The sequence below is a fragment of the Hyla sarda genome, chromosome 3 (genome assembly GCF_029499605.1).
Source record: "Hyla sarda isolate aHylSar1 chromosome 3, aHylSar1.hap1, whole genome shotgun sequence".
Taxonomy (NCBI): Eukaryota; Metazoa; Chordata; class Amphibia; order Anura; family Hylidae; genus Hyla; species Hyla sarda.
Genome location: NC_079191.1, coordinates 102,599,855 through 102,621,138, shown reverse-complemented (window position 1 = coordinate 102,621,138; position 21,284 = coordinate 102,599,855). Strand labels below are relative to the sequence as shown.

The following is a 21,284-nucleotide window of genomic DNA, read 5'->3' as shown; positions in this document are numbered from 1 at the left end:
ATGCAATATTCGCGAATTTACGATATTCGCAATAAAAGTTTGAAATGTGAATATTCACGCCCAACACAATTGAGAAGTACAAGTCAGGGTTAGGTTATAAAAAAAAATATCCAAATCTTTGATGATCCCCAGGAGCACAATCAAATCTATCATAACCAAATGGCACAACAGTAAACCTGCCAAGAGACGTACGTCCACCAAAACTCACAGACCGGGCAAGGAGGGCATTAATCAGAGAGGCAGCACAGAGACCTAAGTTAACCCTGGAGGAGCTGCAGAGTTCCACAGCAGAGACTGGAGTATCTGTACATAGGATGACAATAAGCCGTAAGCTCCATAGAGTTGGGCTTTATGGCAGAGTGGCCACAAGCAGCCATTACTTTCAGCTTAAAACAAAAAGGCACGTTGTGTGTTTGCGAAAAGACATGTTGGAGACTCCCAAAATGTATGGAGGAAGATGCTCTGGTCTGATGAGACTAAAATGTAACTTTTATTTTCGGCCTTCAAAGAAAACGCTATGTCTGACGCAAACCCAACACATCACGCAGAGAACACGATCCCCACAGAGAAACATGGTGGTGGCAGCATCATGCTGTAGGGATGTTTTTCAGCAGCAGGGACTGAGAAACTGGTCAGAGTTGAGGAAAAGATGGATGGTGCTAAACACAGGGATATTCTTGAGCAAACCTGTACCATTCTGTGCATGATTTGAGGCTAGGACAGAGGTTCACCTTCCTTAATAACTAAATAAATGCGGATTGCAGCGGGTCTCTGGTGAATGAACTGCTGCGACCTGCACCTTAGACCCTAGACTATAGCTCCCATCATGGACGGAATCTGTCCATGATTGGAGTAGTAGTCCTAAAAGTCCCGCAGCAGGGGGATGTGCATGTGCCATCCCTAAGCGCTGCGGTACTACAACTACTCCCATCATGGGACAGACTCTGTCCATGATGGGAGTTATAGTCCAGGGGCTGAGGGGCAGATCGCAGAAGGTTATTCTCCAGAGATCCGCTGCGATCCGCATTTATTAACTGTACAAGCCGGCGTAACATGCGGCTACACTGTGCTCCCCGCCAGCTCCCGGTGGGGAATACTGTATATGCTGTCGTAATTCATAATCCCTGACGCTGGGAGACAGGAGCTCTGATTGGTGAATAGCTTTTCACCAATCAGAGCTCCCATCTCCCGGCGGCGGGAATTATGAATTGTGACAGTATATACAGTATTCCCCACCGGGAGCTAGTGGGAAGTGCAGTGGAGTCGCATGTGCCACCGGCTTTTACAGTTAATAAATGCGGATCGCAGCAGCTCTCTGGAGAATGACCCGGTGCGATCTGCCCCTCAGCCCCTGGACTCAGCGTTGTGATACTACTCCCATCATGGGACAGACTCTGTCCCATGGTGGGAATAGTTGTAGTTTAGGTAGTTTAGCAGTGTTGAGGGACTACTCCTGCATCCTGCGGCTGTCTCGGTAGAACATGCTATGTGTCCTTTTTGATGGTATATTTCTGCGTTATAAAATCCGTATTTGGGCAAAAAAAATTAACAGAAAAAACTGAAAAAAATGCACATGATAAATTAGTATCTACTGTAAAATGCATTCCACAATACACAAAAAAATAGAGTACTTGCTTTTTGCTCTATCAAAAAAGACACACAAAAAAGACGCAATGAAAGTCACTGAGCAAAAAAAATTACACAAGAAAAAGGGGTAAACTCAATGATAAATCTCCCCCATAGAGTATATTTCTTTTTTTTTCAAAAATATACTCTAGAAGACTGGTTATTTCGTCTTATTTATAAACACTTTTTTGGCCTGTTTCTGGGCAACAATAGTAACCCTGAGTGCATTTTTCCATCTTCTTTATTTTTTGCTATAGTGATCTACACAATCCTATTTGAATTCAAAGGCCTTTATTTACTATTGTAAACCTGACAAGTTTTGTCTGCGCCAGAATTTTCACCAGAATTGAAAAAAAAAAAATTACCAATTCTCCATTTTACTGAGAAAACCCGAAAAGGGACATGCCTGTCAGGAAAAGGGGGCATAGCTACCAAAAGGGGGCATGTCCCCAAATTTTTTTTACAAAAACCCAACATATTTACTAAGGTTTCCACAGAAAATGTGGTGGAGTTAAGCTGAGGAAAACCCGACAGATCAGAGCAGGTTTAGAAAAGCTAAATGTAGGGAAAAGTGCAAAATGTAGGGAAACCTTAGTAAATACCATGGGAAAAAAATTGTAGGGGATTAAAACCCACAAAGAAAACTACACAACACTCTTAGTAAATCAGGGCCAATATATTCAGTCTTACCCATAGGCTCATGCCCATTAATAAATAAGGCTACCTGTGTCAAAGGTGCATGGCAGCCTCCTGACTCTCCACCGGGCATGCAGGATTTTCACTGCTCATCCCTATTGTTTAGAAGTACCAGAGCTGTCTGCCTGCAGCTTATCCTTTCCCTCCCCTTAAAAAACACATGAATCTTTGGCCAGGCTAAGTGTTTATGTGTATGGGAAGGTCAGGAGAAATAAATGTTGGATTTCAATCTGCTTAGTTCCTCTTGCTCTATAGCATGCTTCTGGCAGATTAGAAACCATGTTCAACATGACAGATTCTCCGTAAGAGACTGTATTTATTTATTTATTTATTCATTTGGTTGACTACATTTTTACATTTTTATGTTTTTGGTCTGTCACTACTTCAGTTTAGCTCAAATGTACGGTATATATATATTTTTTTGTTGACGTGAAGCAATATCAGTGAATGTATCATTTTCTGCCTGTGGTTCTAATCAATGATCTGTAGTTGCCAAAAGTAAAAATATCCGGTAAGATGGAACTTTTACCATGTTTACCAGAAATCCAAGAAACACATTTAAGAAACCTGTTATTTACCAATGTATGTGATGTACTGTTACAATTCAGAATAAGTATTAAGCTGGGACACTGGTGAGAGGGCGTATGTTGTGGGATTACTGGCTGACTCATAATGCTCTTACATTATTCCATCTGAAATCTATGTGTTCATATGTTTATACTTCTCATGATATCATTCTTAAAATGAAACATTACACTGCAGTACTGTTACAAAGTTCTGTTCATTGGGTTCAGGGATCTGGTCAGTTTATGGAAATATCTGACCCCCTTTTGTGATTATGGGTTGAGTTACAGTCACTTTCAGGGTCTACAAATAGCACAGACAATGTGGTTGATTACAGATGTACAATATTAGTATTCAGACAGTATTTAACAACATCTCTTAAATACAGCAGGGACATTTTTTACCTGATATGTAACAGTAATTATAACCATCACACTGTATGACTATACCAAAAATAAACAGTAAGCCACAGACAAAATGAGAACATTTTTCTACAGACTAATGAGTCAACCTATGTCATCTACTTTTTACTTTTCTTCTTATGGTCTCCTTAAGAATTAGAAACCCCCAGTGTTCTACTGAATCAAACTTAGATCACTATAGAATCCTAGTAATGAAACCACTGAAAGGCTGGTGTCACACATTGCAGCTTATTGGAAAACTGCCACTGAATTTCGTTAAGGCCAGATGTGGATTTAAAAGGAATCCACATGTCCAATATGTACCTTATTGTCTTATAGGGGGGCATCTACTTTCAATAATTGTTGGCCGGCATTTATCTTTCAACTTCCTCATACACATGAATGTTCGGCATGGCCAAATGGTTATGTGTTTTCTATTGAATGGGGTAAGCGGCGGCCAGACAGCCTTGCACCGGCTTCTCCCTCCCAGAACGATAGAGTTGGACGGAAAAAATCTAACATGCTGGACCATTTTCTCCTCTGACATAATCTAAAGGTGTAGACTCAGGAGGCCACCATTCACCTTGTAGGGTTCAGCCGACTTTAGTAAAAATGTATGGGCATCAATAAATATATACAGTGCCCATTGATAAACCAAACTTGCCCCCCAGTGGTGTAATTCTCCTAGGTGTGATCTGTCTTAGGGTTCTTTTAAGACCAGAAGACTGCTGTGATTGCCAATGCTATGAGTGCCAATTTAGCAGAGCAGTGTTTGATAAAAGAAACCTGTTAGTTTATAAAGAATCACCTACATGGTCCCAAGTATGGGAGTGGCATTGTGGATTGCAGACATGACTCCCTGATACAGTTGTTTGTTTGCATGCAGTGGCATGCTTAATACTTTTTCATTTGTTGTGACACCCAGGAGACCAGTGGTTTAAGGTTTTTACTTTTCTGTCTGAAAACAGTGCTCTCTACTGACACCTCTGTATATCTCGGGAATTGCACAAAGTAGAAGAGATTTGCTATGGGGATTTGCTTCTACTCTGGATTGTTCCCGAGACGGGTGTCATCAGAGAGCACTTAGACAGAAAAGAACAACTCAGCTTCAGCAGCTGATAAGTACTGAAAGGATTAAGATTTTTTAATAGAAGTAATTTGCAAATTTCGTGTATCTGGATTTTTCCAAAGCATTTGATATGGTTCCACATAAAAGATTGGTGCATAAAATGAGATTGCTTTGACTGGGGGAAAATGTGTGCAAGTGGGTAAGTAACTGGCTCTATGATAGGAAACAGAGGGTACTTATTCTGATTGGGTGACTGTTACTTGTCCGGAATTGAAGGCCACGTGTATTTACAAAGCCCCCATAGTGCCAGAACAATGGACCCCCCACATGTGACCCCATTTTGGAAACTACATACCTCATGTACTGTAATAAGGGGTGCAGTGAGCATTTAAGCCCCACAGGTGTCTGACAGATTTTTGGAACAGTGGTCCATGAAAATTAAAAATGTAATTTTTCATTTGCACAGCCCACTGTTACAAAGATCTGTCAAATGCCATTGGGGTGTAAATACTCACTTAACCCCTTATTAAATTCTGTGAGCAGTGTAGTTTCCAAAATGGGGTCACATGTGGGGGTTCCACTGTTCTGGGGCCACGGGGGGCTTTGTAAACGCACATAGCCCCTGACTTCTATTCCAAATTCTTTCTCTAAATGCTCAATGGCGCTCCTCCACTTCTGAGCATTGTAGTTCACCAGCAGAGCACTTAACGTCCACACATGGGGTATTTCCATACTCAGAAGGAATGGGATTACAAATTTTGGAGGTCATTTTTTCCTATTATCCCTTGTAAAAATAAAAAATTTGGGTGAAAACCAGCATTTTAGTGAAAATATTTTTTTTTCATTTACACATCCAACTTTAACATAAAGTCATCAAACACCTGTGAGTGTTAAGGCTAACTGTACCCCTTTTTTTTTTTTGCTGTTCTGGCACCATAGGGGCTTCCTAAATGCGACATGCCCCCTACAAACCAATTCAGCAAAATTTGATTTCCAAAAGCCAAATGCAACTCCTCTTCTGAGCATTGTAGTTCGCCCGCAGAACATTTTACGTCCTAAAAACGCGTATTTCCATACTCAGAAGAGATGGGGTTACAAATTTTGGAGGGCATTTTCTCCCATTACCCTTTGTAAAAATGGTAAATTTGGGGGGGGAAAACTGCACTTTAGTGAAATTTTTTTTTTTTATTTACACATCCGACTTTAACAAAAAGTCGCCAAACACCTGTGGGGTGTTAAGGCTCACTGGACCACTTGTTACATGCCTTGAGGGGTGTAGTTTCCAAAATTGTATGCCATGTGGGGGGATTTCTGCTGTTCTGACACCATAGGGGCTTCCTAAATGCGACATGCCCCCCAAAAACCATTTCAGCTAAATTCCCTCTCCAAAATCACATTGTTGCTCCTTCCCTTCTGAGCCCTCAAATGCGCCCGCCGAACACTTGACATACACATTTGAGATATTTCCTTACTCGAGAGAAATTGGGTTACAAATTTTGAGGGGCTTTTTCTCCTATTACCCCTTGTAAAAATTCAAAAACTGGGTCTGCAAGAACACCCAAGTGTAAAGAATTAAGATTTTTAATTTTCTCCTTCACTTTGCTGCTATTCCTGTGAAACACCTAAAGGGTTAATACATTTACTGAATGTCATTTTGAATACTTTGAGGGGTGCAGCTTTTATAATGGGGTCTAAAAAGAAGGCCCTTCAAATCCACTTCAAAACTGAACTGGTCCCTGACAAATTCTGATTTTGAAAATTTGGTGAAAATTTGGAAAATCGCTGCTGAATTTTGAAGCCCTCTGATGTCTTCCAAAAGTAGAAACATGTCAACTTTATGATGCAAACATAAAGTAGACATATTGTATATGTGAATCAATATATAATTTATTTGGAATGTCTATTTTCCTTACAAGCAGAGAGCTTAGAAAAATGCTAAATTTTCTAATTTTTTCATCAAAATTTAGAATTTTTCACCAAGAAATGATGCAAGTATCGACAAAAATTTACCACTAACATAAAGTAGAATATGTCACGAAAAAACTATCTCGGAATCAGAATGAAAAGTAAATGCTTCCTAGAGTTATTAATGCTTAAAGTGACAGTGGTCAGATGTGCAAAAAACGCTCTGGTCCTACAGTGAAAATGTTCTTGGTCCTTAGGGGGTTAAACTCATAGTAGTGGATTTTGATCAATTGTATAAAGGAACTGTGTGTATTGGCCCTCCTTTTTGTATTTATATGCTTTCTTGAGCCAGGATAAGATATGAGAGGTTAGGCATTGGTGTTTTGGTGTTATGTTGGATATATACAATGTAAGAACACGCTGTGAAGGAAATCATTTCTTTGAGCAACTTCCATGAGCTATGATACTAAAAAAAGACTTAATGGGGGTATAAGGAAGTTTTCTATGGTGTTTGGGCTGAACTCCTTCATGTGTTTTTAATAGAAAACAGTAAAGAGGCTGGTGTTGTGTTTCACAAGTGATCCTGCTTACATAATGTCTTTGTTGTGCATTTTACCTTTGATTACATGGAAGTGTTTAATGGGCAGGTATTGTATTTCCGCAGCAAGTTTATAATACCCCCAGCTCCACTGATCTAAAGGAGAACTATTTTGTAGACTTTATATTTGTTTTGATCCTGACATGCGCCTTCTAAAGTAAAAAGGAGCATTCTGTATGAGAAAATGCACTGTTCATATATCTAAGATGTGCTCGTTCCTCGGTCTTGAAGAAATGAAAGAGAATGAACATGTGCCATTAATTATAGAAACCGTGTTCTGATGTTAAAATTGTGAGATTACGTCAAATATTAGGATTCCGGTGCTTTGACCGTTAACTAGCATTTGTATTTGCATTTTATAAAATAACTGTTTATTTCAAAGGTAATAATTACAGAACAGTGACCTCTCCTCTCTGTTTTAGTAAATTCTTGTATTCCCTATGAAGTAGTAATCCTGGAAGAACATCTGGTATTCTTACTAGAAATTAATTACTAAATAGCCAACTGGGTGTTACCAGTTGGGAGGGGGGCACTACACTATCTAAGGCTATCCAATCAAAGTTGAAGAGTACCAGACAGTGTAGTCAAATTCCCCAAACCATCACACCCAGTTGATAATTTTGTAATACATTTTTTGCAAGAATAACAAAAGCATGGCACACCACAGAGCTAAAAGGAAAGGTGTTCTAAAATATAAAGTGCCTTGCCATTGCAAATATTCACCCAACCCCTTACTGTTACAAACTGGAATTTAAATAGACTTAAATAGACTTTTTTCAACATAACAAAGTACTTTGAAAGTGCAAAATATATTTTTTTGTGACACAAACAATAACGAGAAAGTGGACATCTGTTACATGCATACAGTCAGTACTCGGTAGAACCACATTTTACTGCAATTACAGCTACAAGTCTTTTGGGTATGTCATTACCAGCTTTGCACACCCAAAGAAGAAGTTTGTCCTTTCTTCTTGGCATAAAAGCAGAAGCTCGGTCAGATTGGATGGAGACCATCTGTGAACATTAATTTTGAACTCTTGTCATAGATTCTCAGTTGGATTCATGTCTAAGCTTTGACTGAGCCATTTTAAGATGCTTTAATCTAAGCACCATTCCATTGTCGCTCTGACTGTATGTTTAGAATCATTGTTCTGCTGAAAGAGGAGCCGCTGTCTCAAGTGTTTTGCAGACCAAATTAGATTTTCTTCGAAGATTGCCCTGTTTTAGCTCCATCCATCCTTCTATCAATACTGACCAATTTCCCTGTACATGTGAAGAAAGGCATCCCCACAGCATGATCTTACCACCACCATGTTTCACTGTGGTGTGCCCAGTGAATGGGCAATGTTGGGTTTTTGCCACACAGAAAGTATTATTTTGGCCTCATCTGACCAATTTATTCCACATTTGCTGTGTCTCCCACATGGCTTGTGCCAAAATTCAAACAGGATTTCTTGTGACTTACTGTCAACAATGCCTTTCTGTTTGCCACTCTTCATAAAGGCCAGAATTGTGTAGTACATGCATGATTTATTTTAACCTTTCCCAGCTTGTCAGTTTGGGTGGAAGGTCTTATCCTAGTAGGTTGGTGGTTGTGTCATATTTTTAAAATTTTCTAATAAAAAAATGTGGTGCTCCTTCAGATATTTAAAGCTTAGGATATTTTTTATAACCTAACCCTGCTTTTTACTTCTGCACAACTTTATCTTGACCTATTTGGTGAGCTCTTTGGTTTTCATGATGCTTTTTGTTCAGTTGTGAGCCAAAGGAAAAATGAACAGTGGCACTCACCAGGTAAAATCTTCTCAATCTTTATTTCATTGTGCAGAGTAGGTGTACAATCAGCGTCTTGTCCCTCCGGACCAGGATGCCAGTGCATTCACTTGATACAGGTTACAATTGTTTCACGCAGTCATGTGCTTCAATGGACCCTCCCTCCTTCCGTTCCTCACACCTGCTAATTGCTAAATACACACTAACCAGGTGACAGAAACTGGAGGAGTGTATCAACAAAGAACATTTAAAAACATAGTTGAAAAAAAGGCACTATTTTTAAAAACTACAGTTTAAAGAAACATCCCCTAGTCAATCCTAGCATTAAGCCCAGCCTGGTCTTGAGCTTGCATTTTTAAAATCCAGCAGGCTTCATATTCTCATAGAGCTTTAACAATATCCTTCCCTCTCTGATATGTTAACCGTTTTATTCCCATAAAACTTAGGACCTTTGTGTCACCATTGTGCTCTGAATTAACATGTTCTATCAGTCAGGGAGAACCCTTTCCTGATTTAAGGGACCAAATGTGCTCTCTGAACCTGATGTTTAAGGCAAGTATTGTGCTCCCGATGTAGAACTTGCCACAAATGCATGTAATTGCATAAACTGTGTGGCTAGTTCTACAACAAATAAACTCAGTAATCTCCTTTGTCTGTCCCACGATTGTTACCGTTTTTCCTGGCACAAATTACGGGCACCACTTACACCATCAACAATTATGGTTACCTTTTACTGCTGCTTTGCTCAACCATTTCTCTGTTTTTGTTTCCTTAAATGCACTATTTACTATTTCGTCTTTTACATTTTTCATCCTCTTAAACATTTAAATGTTCTGTGTTGATACACTCCTCCAGTTTCTGACATCCCCTGGTTAGTGTGTATTTAGCAGGTGAGGGGAATGGAAGGAGGGAGGGTCCATTGAGGCGCATGACTGCGTGAAACAATTGTAACCTGTATCAAGTGAACGCACTGGCGTCCCGGTCCAAAGGGACAAGACGCTGATTGTACACCTACTCTGCACGATGAAATAAAGATTGGGAAGCTTTTACCTGGTAAGAGCCACTGTTCATAATTACTTTGGATCATATCTCCTACATTGTCATTTCTACAGTAGAGCACAACCATAGGTAGCTTCCCTGACACAGCGCAGCAACCGCAGCAGCCGACCGGCTGTTTCTATTACCTGGGCTTTTTGTTCAGTAATGCTCTTTAACAAACTCTGAGGCCTTCCCAGAAAGAGTGTATTTGTCCTGAGATGAAATTGCAGACAGGTGGACCCGATTTACCAATTATGTGACTTGCAAATATAACTTGCGAAGGCAATTGGTTGCACCAGATCTTTGTTAGGCGTTTTACAGTTTAGGGGCTGAATACATATGCACTTTTAAGATTTTAATTTGGAAATAACTTCCACTTCCACTTCCAAACTTCCACTTCCACTTTAACTTCCACTTCCAAATGATGGACTATTTTGTATTGGTCTATTACATAAAATCACAAAAATTGAGTGTTATACAATGACAAAAAGTAGAAAAGTCCTAGTGGATGAATACTTCTGCAAGGCACTGGAAGGACTTACTAAAACAGACAGGTTGGGGGGGTGGTACCACAGGCAGTTTTAAAAATAACGTTTGCTCTCTTTTAATTTTTTTTTTTTTTTTTAACTTCATCTATTATATTAGTGAATAGAAACTTTAAAAGATTAAACGGGTTATCCAGCCAAACATTTTTTATACTAAAGTTCTCAGGCTAACAAAACGATTAAATCTTAAAGGGGTACTCTGGTGAAAACCTTTTTTCTTTTAAATCAACTGGTGGCAGAAAGTTAAACATATTTGTAAATTACTTCTATTAAAAAATCTTAATACTTCCTGTACTCATTAGCTGCTGAATACTACAGAGGAAATTCTTTTCTCTTTGGAATGCTCTCTGATGACATCACGGGCACAGTTTTCCCTGCTGACGTTATTATAATAATAATAACACTTTATTTATTGCTGTCCTTAGTGGGATTTGAACCCAAGTCCCCAGCACTGCAAGGCAGCAGTGCTGACCACTGAGCCACCATGCTGCCCTTAGCATACATCTGCTATGCACGGTTGCTAAAATGGACAGAGATGTCAGCAGAGAGCACTGTGCTCATGATGTCATCAGTGTTCCAAAAAGAAAGTCATTTCCTCTGTAGCATTCAGCAGCTAATAAGTACTGGAAGGATTAAGATTTTTTTAATAGAAGTAATTTATAAATATGTTTAACTTTCTCCCACCAGTTGATTTAAGAGAAAAAGGTTTTCACCGGAGTACCCCTTTAACCTCACTTTACTCACTCCTTTACAGCCCTCAATATCACGTTGCCTGGTCCGCACCCTGGTTCCACTGAACTTTGCTTCCCTGATGTCGACTTGAGCTGCAGCCAATCACTGGCTGCAGAGGTGTCTTGACTTGGCCAGTCATTGGTGGAACGGCACTGCCAGTTCCTTCTGCAGCTCTGGGAAAAGCATTGTCATTGGCCACAGACTGTGCGCCATGACACTTGAGACCAGGAAGGAGCAAATAAGGTGCCATATATATTTAAAAAAAAAAAAAAAAGTTTGGCTGGACAACCTCTTTCATTTTCTCTACTTTTGCATATGAGAAAATATATATTTATTTAATAAATACTAAATAAATGTATTATTATTATTCTTCATGATGATGATGATGATCTTTATTATTATCATCTGCCTATTTCTACAGCCCTGAACATGATATACAGCTGACAGATTATGTTTAAAGTTTATAGCAAATTACTGAAAAGTCTATTTATACTGAATTTTTTGGTGTTTTGTGAGCCCTAATATAATAAAAACTTTCCAAGTTCACGAATGCCAAATTTGCTTGTTAAGATAGAGAAGGAGCAAAGGAGTGAACGCTTAAGGCCCAATTGCAGACAGAATGTGTGCATACATTCATATAATAGGAGGGGTATCACATAATAACATTTATGTACATAAAACATAATCTGCCGATTAAATAAAAATCATCCCTAGCTGTCTGCTAAAGAATTCTGCACAAGTGACCATATAAAATACTCTGCTGTAAGCTTTCTTCAGTGCTGCATTCCTACTGTAAAGCCTTGTCACATACTTCTAGAGATCTGGAAGGGTTAGATTAGTTTCTTAACTAAGGTTGAAGCATTAAAAGGATAAAACTCTGTCTGGAACAGTTTAGGAAATGATTACCGGTCTTACCTTTAGACTATTTTGTCGCTTCACTCTCCCTGTTGGGGTGTGGGAACAGATCCACTTACTTAGACTGTTGAAGATATAGCAAATAGTTTTGGGAGATGGAAGTATGTTAAAAGGTGGAGGGAGCGTACATTTGTCATCAAAATAGCTCAGCCACAGCTTGGCCCGGGCAAACTTCCATTCTTTATCCTCATGATTCTGGAAGGCCAAATACAGAGAGGTATAAAGAGATCAGACACAGAATTTAGGACTTGGAGAAATAATACACCCACAGTTATGTGTTCAGATAGTTTGACCTTGGGTCTTCTAAACCCAAACACATAAAACCCCCGATGAATACAAGGATTGTTCTCTTCTCATAAATAATATTCAGTGCAACAAAGGGAACATACTGTCAACTGAGTGTGAACAGAAAGGACATCTCCATGGTCTCTGATATAATCAAAATGCTTTGAGTAATATTACTACAATTATTCTTTTTTTTTTTTTTTTTTTTATAATACTGGACACAAACGGCTTTTAACCCCTTAAGGACATAGCGTTTTTTCCGTTTTTGCACTTTCGTTTTTTCCTCCTTACATTTTAAAAATCATAACCCTTTCAATTTTGCACCTAAAAATCCATATGATGGCTTATTTTTTGCGCCACCAATTCTACTTTGTAATGACATCAGTCATTTTACCCAAAAATCTATGGCAAAATCATTGTGCAACAAAATAGAAAAAAACACCATTTTATATGGCGTTTGTATCGCCCTCCTTTGTGAGTGAGAGTCGAGCTCCTGTCAGCTTTGGGCACAGCCTTGAACACCCTGAGTCTAGCATTGTTAAAATATTATATATCTGCCTTTTTGGAGGGAGACTCCATTCCCCCCTCCCCTCTGATCCCACCAAGGGGGCATCTCTGTTCCTGGCCCTCTTATCTGGTTGATTATATGATGGGACCAGAGTGCCCCTTACATCCTGCTGCTTCAAAGGGCCTCTGACTTCAAAGGAGATACAAACAAACAGCCAGACCCCCAATAAAATGCAATACACAAAAGGATACACCTTCTGAATGACCTCTCACCCAAGTCTTGGATAATACATCACACACAGTTATAATTTATAATACACATATAGGATTTTAATAATCTGGCCTTGGGCCTGACATATTGCATAATCCATGATAAACCAAAAAAAAATATTTGAAATAAATCTATGGTAAAACAAAATAAATTATACATTGGGCGAAATAAAAAAAAAAAGCCATTTTCCTTTTCTATGCAGCACCATTTTTGGTAAAGTGATACGTTATCTGCCTGTCCTCTCAGCTGATCAGGACTTATTGACTTTGCCACTGTGGTTTCGATCAGCTCCACTGAGTTACAGGAAATGGATTTTAGATGCAGCCATCAACTTTGATTGTTGGGTCCAACGGTTAATGGTGGATATTGACCGGATCAGTGATATCTGGCATTAGGTATGGGTCCCAGCTGCTGACCTACCAGGTATGAAGCGCGCTCAGCTTTTTAGCATGCTTCATACAATGGGAGAGATTGCAGAACCTACATGTATGACCTATGTCCTCTAGTGGTTAAAGTAAATTTTCCCATATTTTTTCTCATATAAAACTTGCCCCATGAGCCTGATAACATCGAATCTTACATCATATATATTTGTCACTGCTGATAATATTTAAAGCTTTAGGAATAAAACAAGTACAGTATACCTGGGAGCTAAAACTTTCAAATATAGCTTAAAGGGGTACTCCGGTGGAAATTTTTTTTTTTTTTAAATCAACTGGTGCCAGAAAGTTAAACAGATTTTTAAATTACTTCTATTAAAAAATCTTTACCCTTCCAGTACTTTATAGCGAATGTATGTTACAGAGGAAATTCTTTTCTTTTTGAATTTCTTTTTTGTCTTGTCCACAGTGCTCTCTGCTGACACCTCTGTCCTTGTTAGGAACTGTCCAGAGCAGCATAGGTTTGCAATGGGGATTTTCTCCTGCTCTGGACAGTTCCTGACATAGGCATCAGGTGTCAGCAGAGAGTACTGTGGACAAGACAAAAAATAAATTAAAAAATAAAAGAATTTCCTCTGTAGCATACAGCTGCTAAAAAGTACTGGAAGGGTGAAGATTTTTTTAATAGGAGTCATTTACAAATCTGTTTAACTTTCTGGCACCAGTTTATAAATAAAAAAAATGTTTGTTGTTTTCCACCGGAGTACCCCTTTAACAACTGTTTTATTGTTTTATTTTATATCACAGTAGGCCGAATTTGGGGCTGAATGAATAAATATGTATAGACAACTTACAGCAATGAGTGTGAAGCTCTTGTGCAGCATGGCCACGAGAAGCTTGGTCAGGACGATCACAACCACCACATTGTATGTTCCAACTATTAATGCTCCCACAAAAGACTGAAGTTCATCATTGTAACTAAATCTGGTCACAAAGAGAGCTACGTGTGCCAGTGAGAAAATATACCAGAAGAGAGCATAACATGTGCCAATAAACCTGGAGAAAACAGGAGAAAATAATGGTGAGATAAATGAATAAACATCCTACAGCCCATGCCCTACATTTGTTAAACACTAATGGTGCCCTTCAGAAACTGAACGCTTGGAATGTGTTGTGTGCTACTCTACCCTCTTGCTGTTGCCAGGAGGCTGACTCCCAAAGAACATACAACAGTTTGCAGGAATTTATGATCTACAAATGGTCTTTTTTCTTGGAGAAAAGGCAGCCACCTAGCAACAGCTCCCAACCGATCTATCCACCTTTTTTTGTCCTGTTGGTAGACACATGACCTGCATCTGACTGTTCCTTATGGGACTATCAAAGCCCCTGAGGCAAGGGCAGCCAGCAACGACAGATTCCAAGAAGTCTGTTATTTCATGTGACAATGTAAGTCCATCTCTATGGCCTTCTTTAACCCCTTAAGGACCGGAGGTTTTTCCGTTTTTGCATTTTCGTTTTTTGCTCCTTGCCTTTAAAAAATCATAACTCTTTCAAATTTACACCTAAAAATCCATATGATGGCTTATTTTTTGCGCCACCAATTCTACTTTGTAATGACGTCAGTCATTTTGCCCAAAAATCTATGGTGAAGCGGGAAAAAAAATCATTGTGCGACAAAATTGAAAAAAAAACGCTGTTTTGTAAATTTTGGGGGCTTCCGTTTCTACGTAGTACATTTTTCGGTAAAATTGACACCTGATATGTATTCTGTAGGTCTATACGATTAAAATGATACCCTACTTATATAGGTTTGATTTTGTCGGACTTCTGGAAAAAATCATAACTACATGCAGGAAAATTAATACGTTTAAAATTGTCATCTTCTGACCCCTATAACTTTTTTATTTTTCCGTGTATGGGGCGGTATGAGGGCTCATTTTTTTGCGCCGTGATCTGAAGTTTTTAACGGTACCATTTTTGCATTGATAGGACCTATTGATCACTTTTTATTCATTTTTAAATGATATAAAAAGTGACCAAAAATGCACTATTTTGGACTTTGGAATTTTTTTGCGTGCACGCCATTGACCGAGCGGTTTAATTAATGATATATTTTTATAATTCGGACATTTCCGCACGCGGTGAAACCACATATGTTTATTTTTATTTACACTGTGTTTTTTTTTTATTGGAAAAGGGGGGTGATTCAAACTTTTAATAGGGGAGGAGTTAAATGATCTTTATTCACTTTTTTTTTCACTTTTTTTTTGCAGTGTTATAGGTCCCATAGGGACCTATAACACTGCACACACTGATCTTCTATGTTGATCACTGGTTTCTCATAAGAAACCAGTGATCAACGATTCTGCCGCATGACTGCTCATGCCTGGATCTCAGGCACTGAGCAGTCATTCGGCGATCGGACAGCGAGGAGGCAGGAAGGGGCCCTCCCGCTGTCCTGTCAGCTGTTCGGGATGCCGCGATTAGCCGCGGCTATCCCGAACAGCTCGACTGAGTTAGTCGGGAACTTTCACTTTCACTTTTAGCCGCGCGGCTCAGCTCTGAGCGCGCGGCTAAAGGGTTAATAGCGCGCGGCGCCGCGATCGGCGCTGCGCGCTATTAGAGGCGGGTCCCGGCTTCACTATGACGCCGGGCCTGCCATGATATGACGCGGGGTTACTGTGTAACCCCGCGTTATATCAGAAGAGCAGGACCAAGGACGTACCGGTACGTCCTTGGTCCTTAAGGGGTTAAAGGGGTACTCCCGTGGCAAACTTTTTTTTTTTTATCAACTGGTGCCAGAAAGTTAAACAGATTTGTATATCACTTCTATTAAAAAATCTTAATCCTTCCAGCACTTTTTAGGGGCTGTATACTAAAGAGAAATCCAAAAAAGAAATGCATTTCCTCTGATGTCATGACCACATTGCTCTCTGCTGACCTTTGCTGTTCATTTTAGGAACTGTCCAGAGCAGGAGAAAATCCCCATAGCAAACATATGCTGCTCTGGACAGTTTCTAAAATGGACAGCAGAGGTCAGCAGAGAGCACTGTGGTCAGGGCATCACAGAAAATGCATTTCTTTTTTGGATTTCTCTTTAGTATACAGCCCCTAAAAAGTACTGGAAGGATTAAGATTTTTTAATAGAAGTGATTTACAAATCTGCTTAACTTTCTGGCACCAGTTGATTTAAAAAAAAAAAATTCCATGGGAGTACTCCTTTTTAATCAACATTACCTTGACAGTTGACACCAAAGTTTATGCTCAAAAGAAGAAAAAAATTCTATTTGCAGTATCAGTTTACTTACTGCCTTTCTGTTACTTAATAGTACTTGGGCCTGTTCAACCCAATAAAATATTCACTCACTGAATGCCTAGTATATTGTCTAAGGGTCAGGTTAGCCACCATGCCTTTCAAAAATTCAGAGTTAGTATCACGAGACCTGCCTCTCAACTTTTTACTTCTCCTGGCGCTATGGAGAGGCATCCGCCAATACCCCCTTGCTGCTGCAAGGTGGCCGCCTTTTCACCTCGAAAAAGGACCGTTTGCAGGTCATAGAGTTCTGCTTACTGTTGTCTCTACATCCTATAGAAGCCCTATGAATGCTGAGGCAGCCGTCACCCTCATGCTGTGTTAGTGGCTGTTTATTGGAATTTCTTTACTGTGAAGTCTTCCCCATATGACATTATGGCCTTTCTGCATCCTGATGGAATTTGGTGCTTTACCCAGCCATTGTATAAGTAAGTATGGTCTTTTTCAGTGCTATGCCAAGTTTGATATCCTTTTCGATGATATGCAACAAAGTTGTCAATCTTACCTGAACAAATACTGTATGTGCAAGCATTAAAATAACAAGGTAGTCCTCAGGTGTACATAGTATAGGGAAATTAAGAATGGTCAGAAACTGAGTGATTAGTAAAATTATGGTCAATGCCCTTTTATTACTAGAAGATAAAAATGAAAATTACATCTTCTAGTAATAAAATGGCATTGACCATAATTTTACTAATCACTCAGTTTCTGACCAATCTTAATTTCTTTATACTAGGTACACCTGAGAACTACAGGGTGGGCCATTTATATGGATACACCTTAATAAAATTGGAATGGTTGGTGATATTAACTTCCTGTTTGTGGCACATTAGTATATGTGAGGGGGGAAACTTTTCAAGATGGGTGGTGATCATGGCGGACATTTTGAAGTCGGCCATTTTGAATCCAACTTTAGTTTTTTCAATAGGAAGAGACATGTGACACATCAAACTTATTGGGAATTTCACAAGAAAAACAATGATGTGCTTGGTTTTAACATACCTTTATTCTTTCATGAGTTATTTACAAGTTTCTGACCACTTATAAAATGTGTTCAATGTGCAACCCTCAATGCAACCCTCTTCTCCCACTCTTCACACACTGATAGCAACACTGCAGGAGAAATGCTAGCATAGGCTTCCAGTATCCATAGTTTCAGGTGCTGCACATCTCGTATGTTCACAGCATAGACAATTGCCTTCAGATGACCCCAAAGATAAAAGTCGAAGTGGGTCAGATCGGGAGACCTTGGGGGCCATTCAACTGGCCCACAATGACCAATCCACTTTCCAGGAAGCTGTTGATCTAGGAATGCTCGGACCTGACACCCATAATGTGGTGGTGCACCATCTTGCTGGAAAAACTCAAGGAACGTGCCAGCTTCAGTGCATAAAGAGGGAAACACATCATCAAGTAGCAATTTTGCATATCCAGTGGCCTTGAGGTTTCCATTGATGAAGAATGGCCCCACTATCTTTGTACCCCATATACCACACCATACCATCAATTTTTGTGTTCCAACAGTCTTGGAGGGATCTATCCAATGTGGGTTAGTGTCAAACCAATAGCGGTGGTTTTGTTTGTTAACTTCAACATTCACTTAAAAGTTTGCCTCATCACTGAACAAAATCTTCTGCGTAAACTGAGGGTCCTGTTCTAATTTTTGTTTTGCCCATTCTGCAGCACCTGAAACTACAGATGCTGGAAGCATGTGCTAGCATTTCTCCTGCGGTGTTGCTATCAGACTGTGAAGAGTGGGAGAAGAGGGTTGCATTGACAATCCAACACAATGGGCAGCACATTGAACACATTTTATAAGTGGTCAGAAACTTGTAAATAACTCATGAAAGAATAAAGTTATGTTAAAACCAAGCACATCATTGTTTTTCTTGTGAAATTCCCAATAAGTTTGATGTGTCACATGACCTTCTTCCTATTGGAAAAACAAAAGTTGGATTCAAAATGGCCAACTTCAAAATGGCCACCATGGTCACCACCCATCTTGAAAAGTTTCTCCCCTCACATATACTAATGTGCCACAAACAGGAAGTTAATATCACCAACCATTCCCATTTTATTAAGGTGTATCCATATAAATGGCCAACCCTGTACTTTATTTTAGTGTTTTGTACTTCTCTATTGCACATTTGGGTATAGGTGCATTTATGGTTAACCTTGGTGACCCTAGTGGAGTGCTGTGACCTGCGCCATTTATTACACGTGCAAGCATTAGGTTAACCATATTTTGCACTGGGAATTTAGTGAAGTAATGGATCATACTATATGAATTATCATGGCCAATGTACACATATTACAGTAGATGAGAAACTTTATTGGAAATTGTATAGCAATCGAGCGTGTCAGATTAGTATTATTGCTGCAAGTTCCACCCTGACCACAGGTCTGATGACTTGAACCAGTAGGAATGTGGTCAGACCTAGACTTAAAGGAGTAATCCGCCCCTAGACATCCAAAGGATGTATCTCCCTGCTGCACCCGGTGTTCGTTTAGAGCGTCAGGTGCAGCACCAGAGCCTCGTGACATCACGGCCATGCCTCCTCAATGCAAGTCTATGACTGCCATCACGCCCCCTCCCACAGACTTGCATTGAGGGGGTGTGGCCTGGGCATCACGAACGGGGCTGGACCATGACATCACAAGCCACTGCCCCGCATCACCAGTCATCCAGCATGGAGCGAAGTTCGCTCTGTGCAAAGGATGTCTGGGGTGCCACAGCCGAGATCGCGGGGGTCCCCAGTAACGGGACCCCCGTGATCAGACATCTTATTCCCTATCTTTTGGATAGGGGATAAGATGCCTAGGGGTGGAGTACCCCCCTTAAATACCTTAAACAAAAATATGTATTTAACACGCTTGTGTGAAAGTGGCCTAAAAGAACAAAGGACTTACGAGTGGAAGGTGTCATTGCTCTGGCGCTCACAGAAGATCCCAACGCAGTCCTTGGGTTCACTGTCTGTGTACCCTTTATCATACAATTGTGTCAGTCCAATGGTAAATGAGAATAGGACTAAAAGGAACATGCCAAGGAATTTTCCAAAATCTTGTAACATTTGACCCATGGATATCTGAAAAAAAGCCAACAGGAACAATATAAAGTATCAACAAAATTATTAAATATTTTTTGAATAAAGTCTGTGCTCATCAGACAGCAGCAAATTTATATTTATTATTTTTTTTATTTATAAAAGTAGTTTACTATTGTGAGTAGACTTCCTACTGACACTTCACACTGGACATGTGCTTAATGTTCTTCATATGAATGTGCTCAATCCTTACTAGAGAATAACACATAAAAAATCCTTCTGGTCTCATACTTCCTACTTCAAAGCAAGAACTAGATTCTAGATTGATATTCACTTCTTTTCTAGGATTAATGTCTGCAGCACATGGGATTTTAGCCTGCAGCGGAAAGCAAACATGCTTGACTTCCCAAGTTTAGCGAAGTCACGTTGTTGTCTATTCTCTGGCAAAGGCAGTCAGGGAAATGGTTATGAAACAGAGAAGCATTAGAGTATAAATCCAGCCGTGATTCTATCCAGCTCAGATTACAACTGCAGGATAACAGTGGATGTGCTGGCCTGACATTCTTTTCTCTGTTGGTTACCAGATACAGCTGAGATTGCGAGGCTGACCACTGTACCCCTGGGTTACAGAAACAAAATTCATGCAGAGGGCTGCAGGTGTATGATGACTTACGAGGGTTAGAAAACAATAACACAGAAAAATCTTATCATGTTTTTCATATGGTTTTCATTGCTACAATTTTAAATCCTTCTATAAAAATCATGAGCCACGTCACAAACTGTAGAACGTACAGTATTTCACTTTTATTAGGCTAAGTTCAATCTATTTTTGTATTTTGGTTCTTTTGTTTTTTCAGAATTTTTTTTATAAAGGCAATGCCAATCCCTCACACATCAGACCCATATTGTTCCTGACGGACCCTATTGACTATAATGGGGTTTGTCGGGAGTCCCTTAAATGGGCACTGTCATTAAACATGATTTTTAAGATTTGATTCCTTATGGCAAATAAATAACTTTTATAATTGGCTTCCATTTAAAAAAAAAAATTAAAATGTTTTATGTTAGTTTTTCTGCTGTATACTTCTGGCCGCACATTCCGTCTGGTCAAAATCTCAGATTTTAGTCTCCTGCTTATAATGGCAGGAGACCAAACTCAGGAAGTGTTTCTCTGCAATGAGCTTGATTGACAGCTGCAAAGAGCCTAACTGACAGATGCACAGACTAAAAGCTGAACAGACTAAAAGTTAAACTGATCCTCAATGAAAGAAGCACAGACTTAAAGCTGCTGCGCAGAGCTTGAGGTCTTCTATTCATCACAGTGCTGCAACGATGTGAGGGTGGAAGTGGTCCCCCAGCAGGCTTCAGTAGTGTCATGCCTGCTGGGAAACACATACTTTCTTCTGCTGGGAGATTTCACTATGTGAGCAAGAATAAAGGTAAGATACACGGCTTTTTCAAGCTCTGACATTTTTTCTAAGGGTGGGAGGAGTGTTAGTAGTTAAGGAATATAGCCTCAGTTAGTTTAGAAAAGTTTATTTAGTGACAGGTACTCTTTAAGTTGTCCTTCATATCCGTTATTTTATAAAGAAGAAAAAAGTAATTAACCCCTTAAGGGGTAT

The 21,284-nt window shown here is 39.6% G+C and overlaps 1 protein-coding gene across 2 annotated transcripts in view; it reads right to left on the bottom strand.

Moving 5' to 3' along the window:
* Positions 1–21,284, bottom strand: part of TRPC1 (transient receptor potential cation channel subfamily C member 1) — a 126,571-nt gene that overhangs the window by 7,439 nt on the left and 97,848 nt on the right. For both annotated transcript variants that reach the window (XM_056564801.1, XM_056564802.1), the window contains 3 exons: positions 19,529–19,704; positions 14,160–14,361; positions 11,863–12,057 (listed from right to left, as the gene is read on the bottom strand). In XM_056564801.1, the coding sequence (XP_056420776.1) occupies positions 11,863–12,057; positions 14,160–14,361; positions 19,529–19,704 (573 nt within the window). The remainder of the gene's footprint in view (positions 1–11,862; positions 12,058–14,159; positions 14,362–19,528; positions 19,705–21,284) is intronic.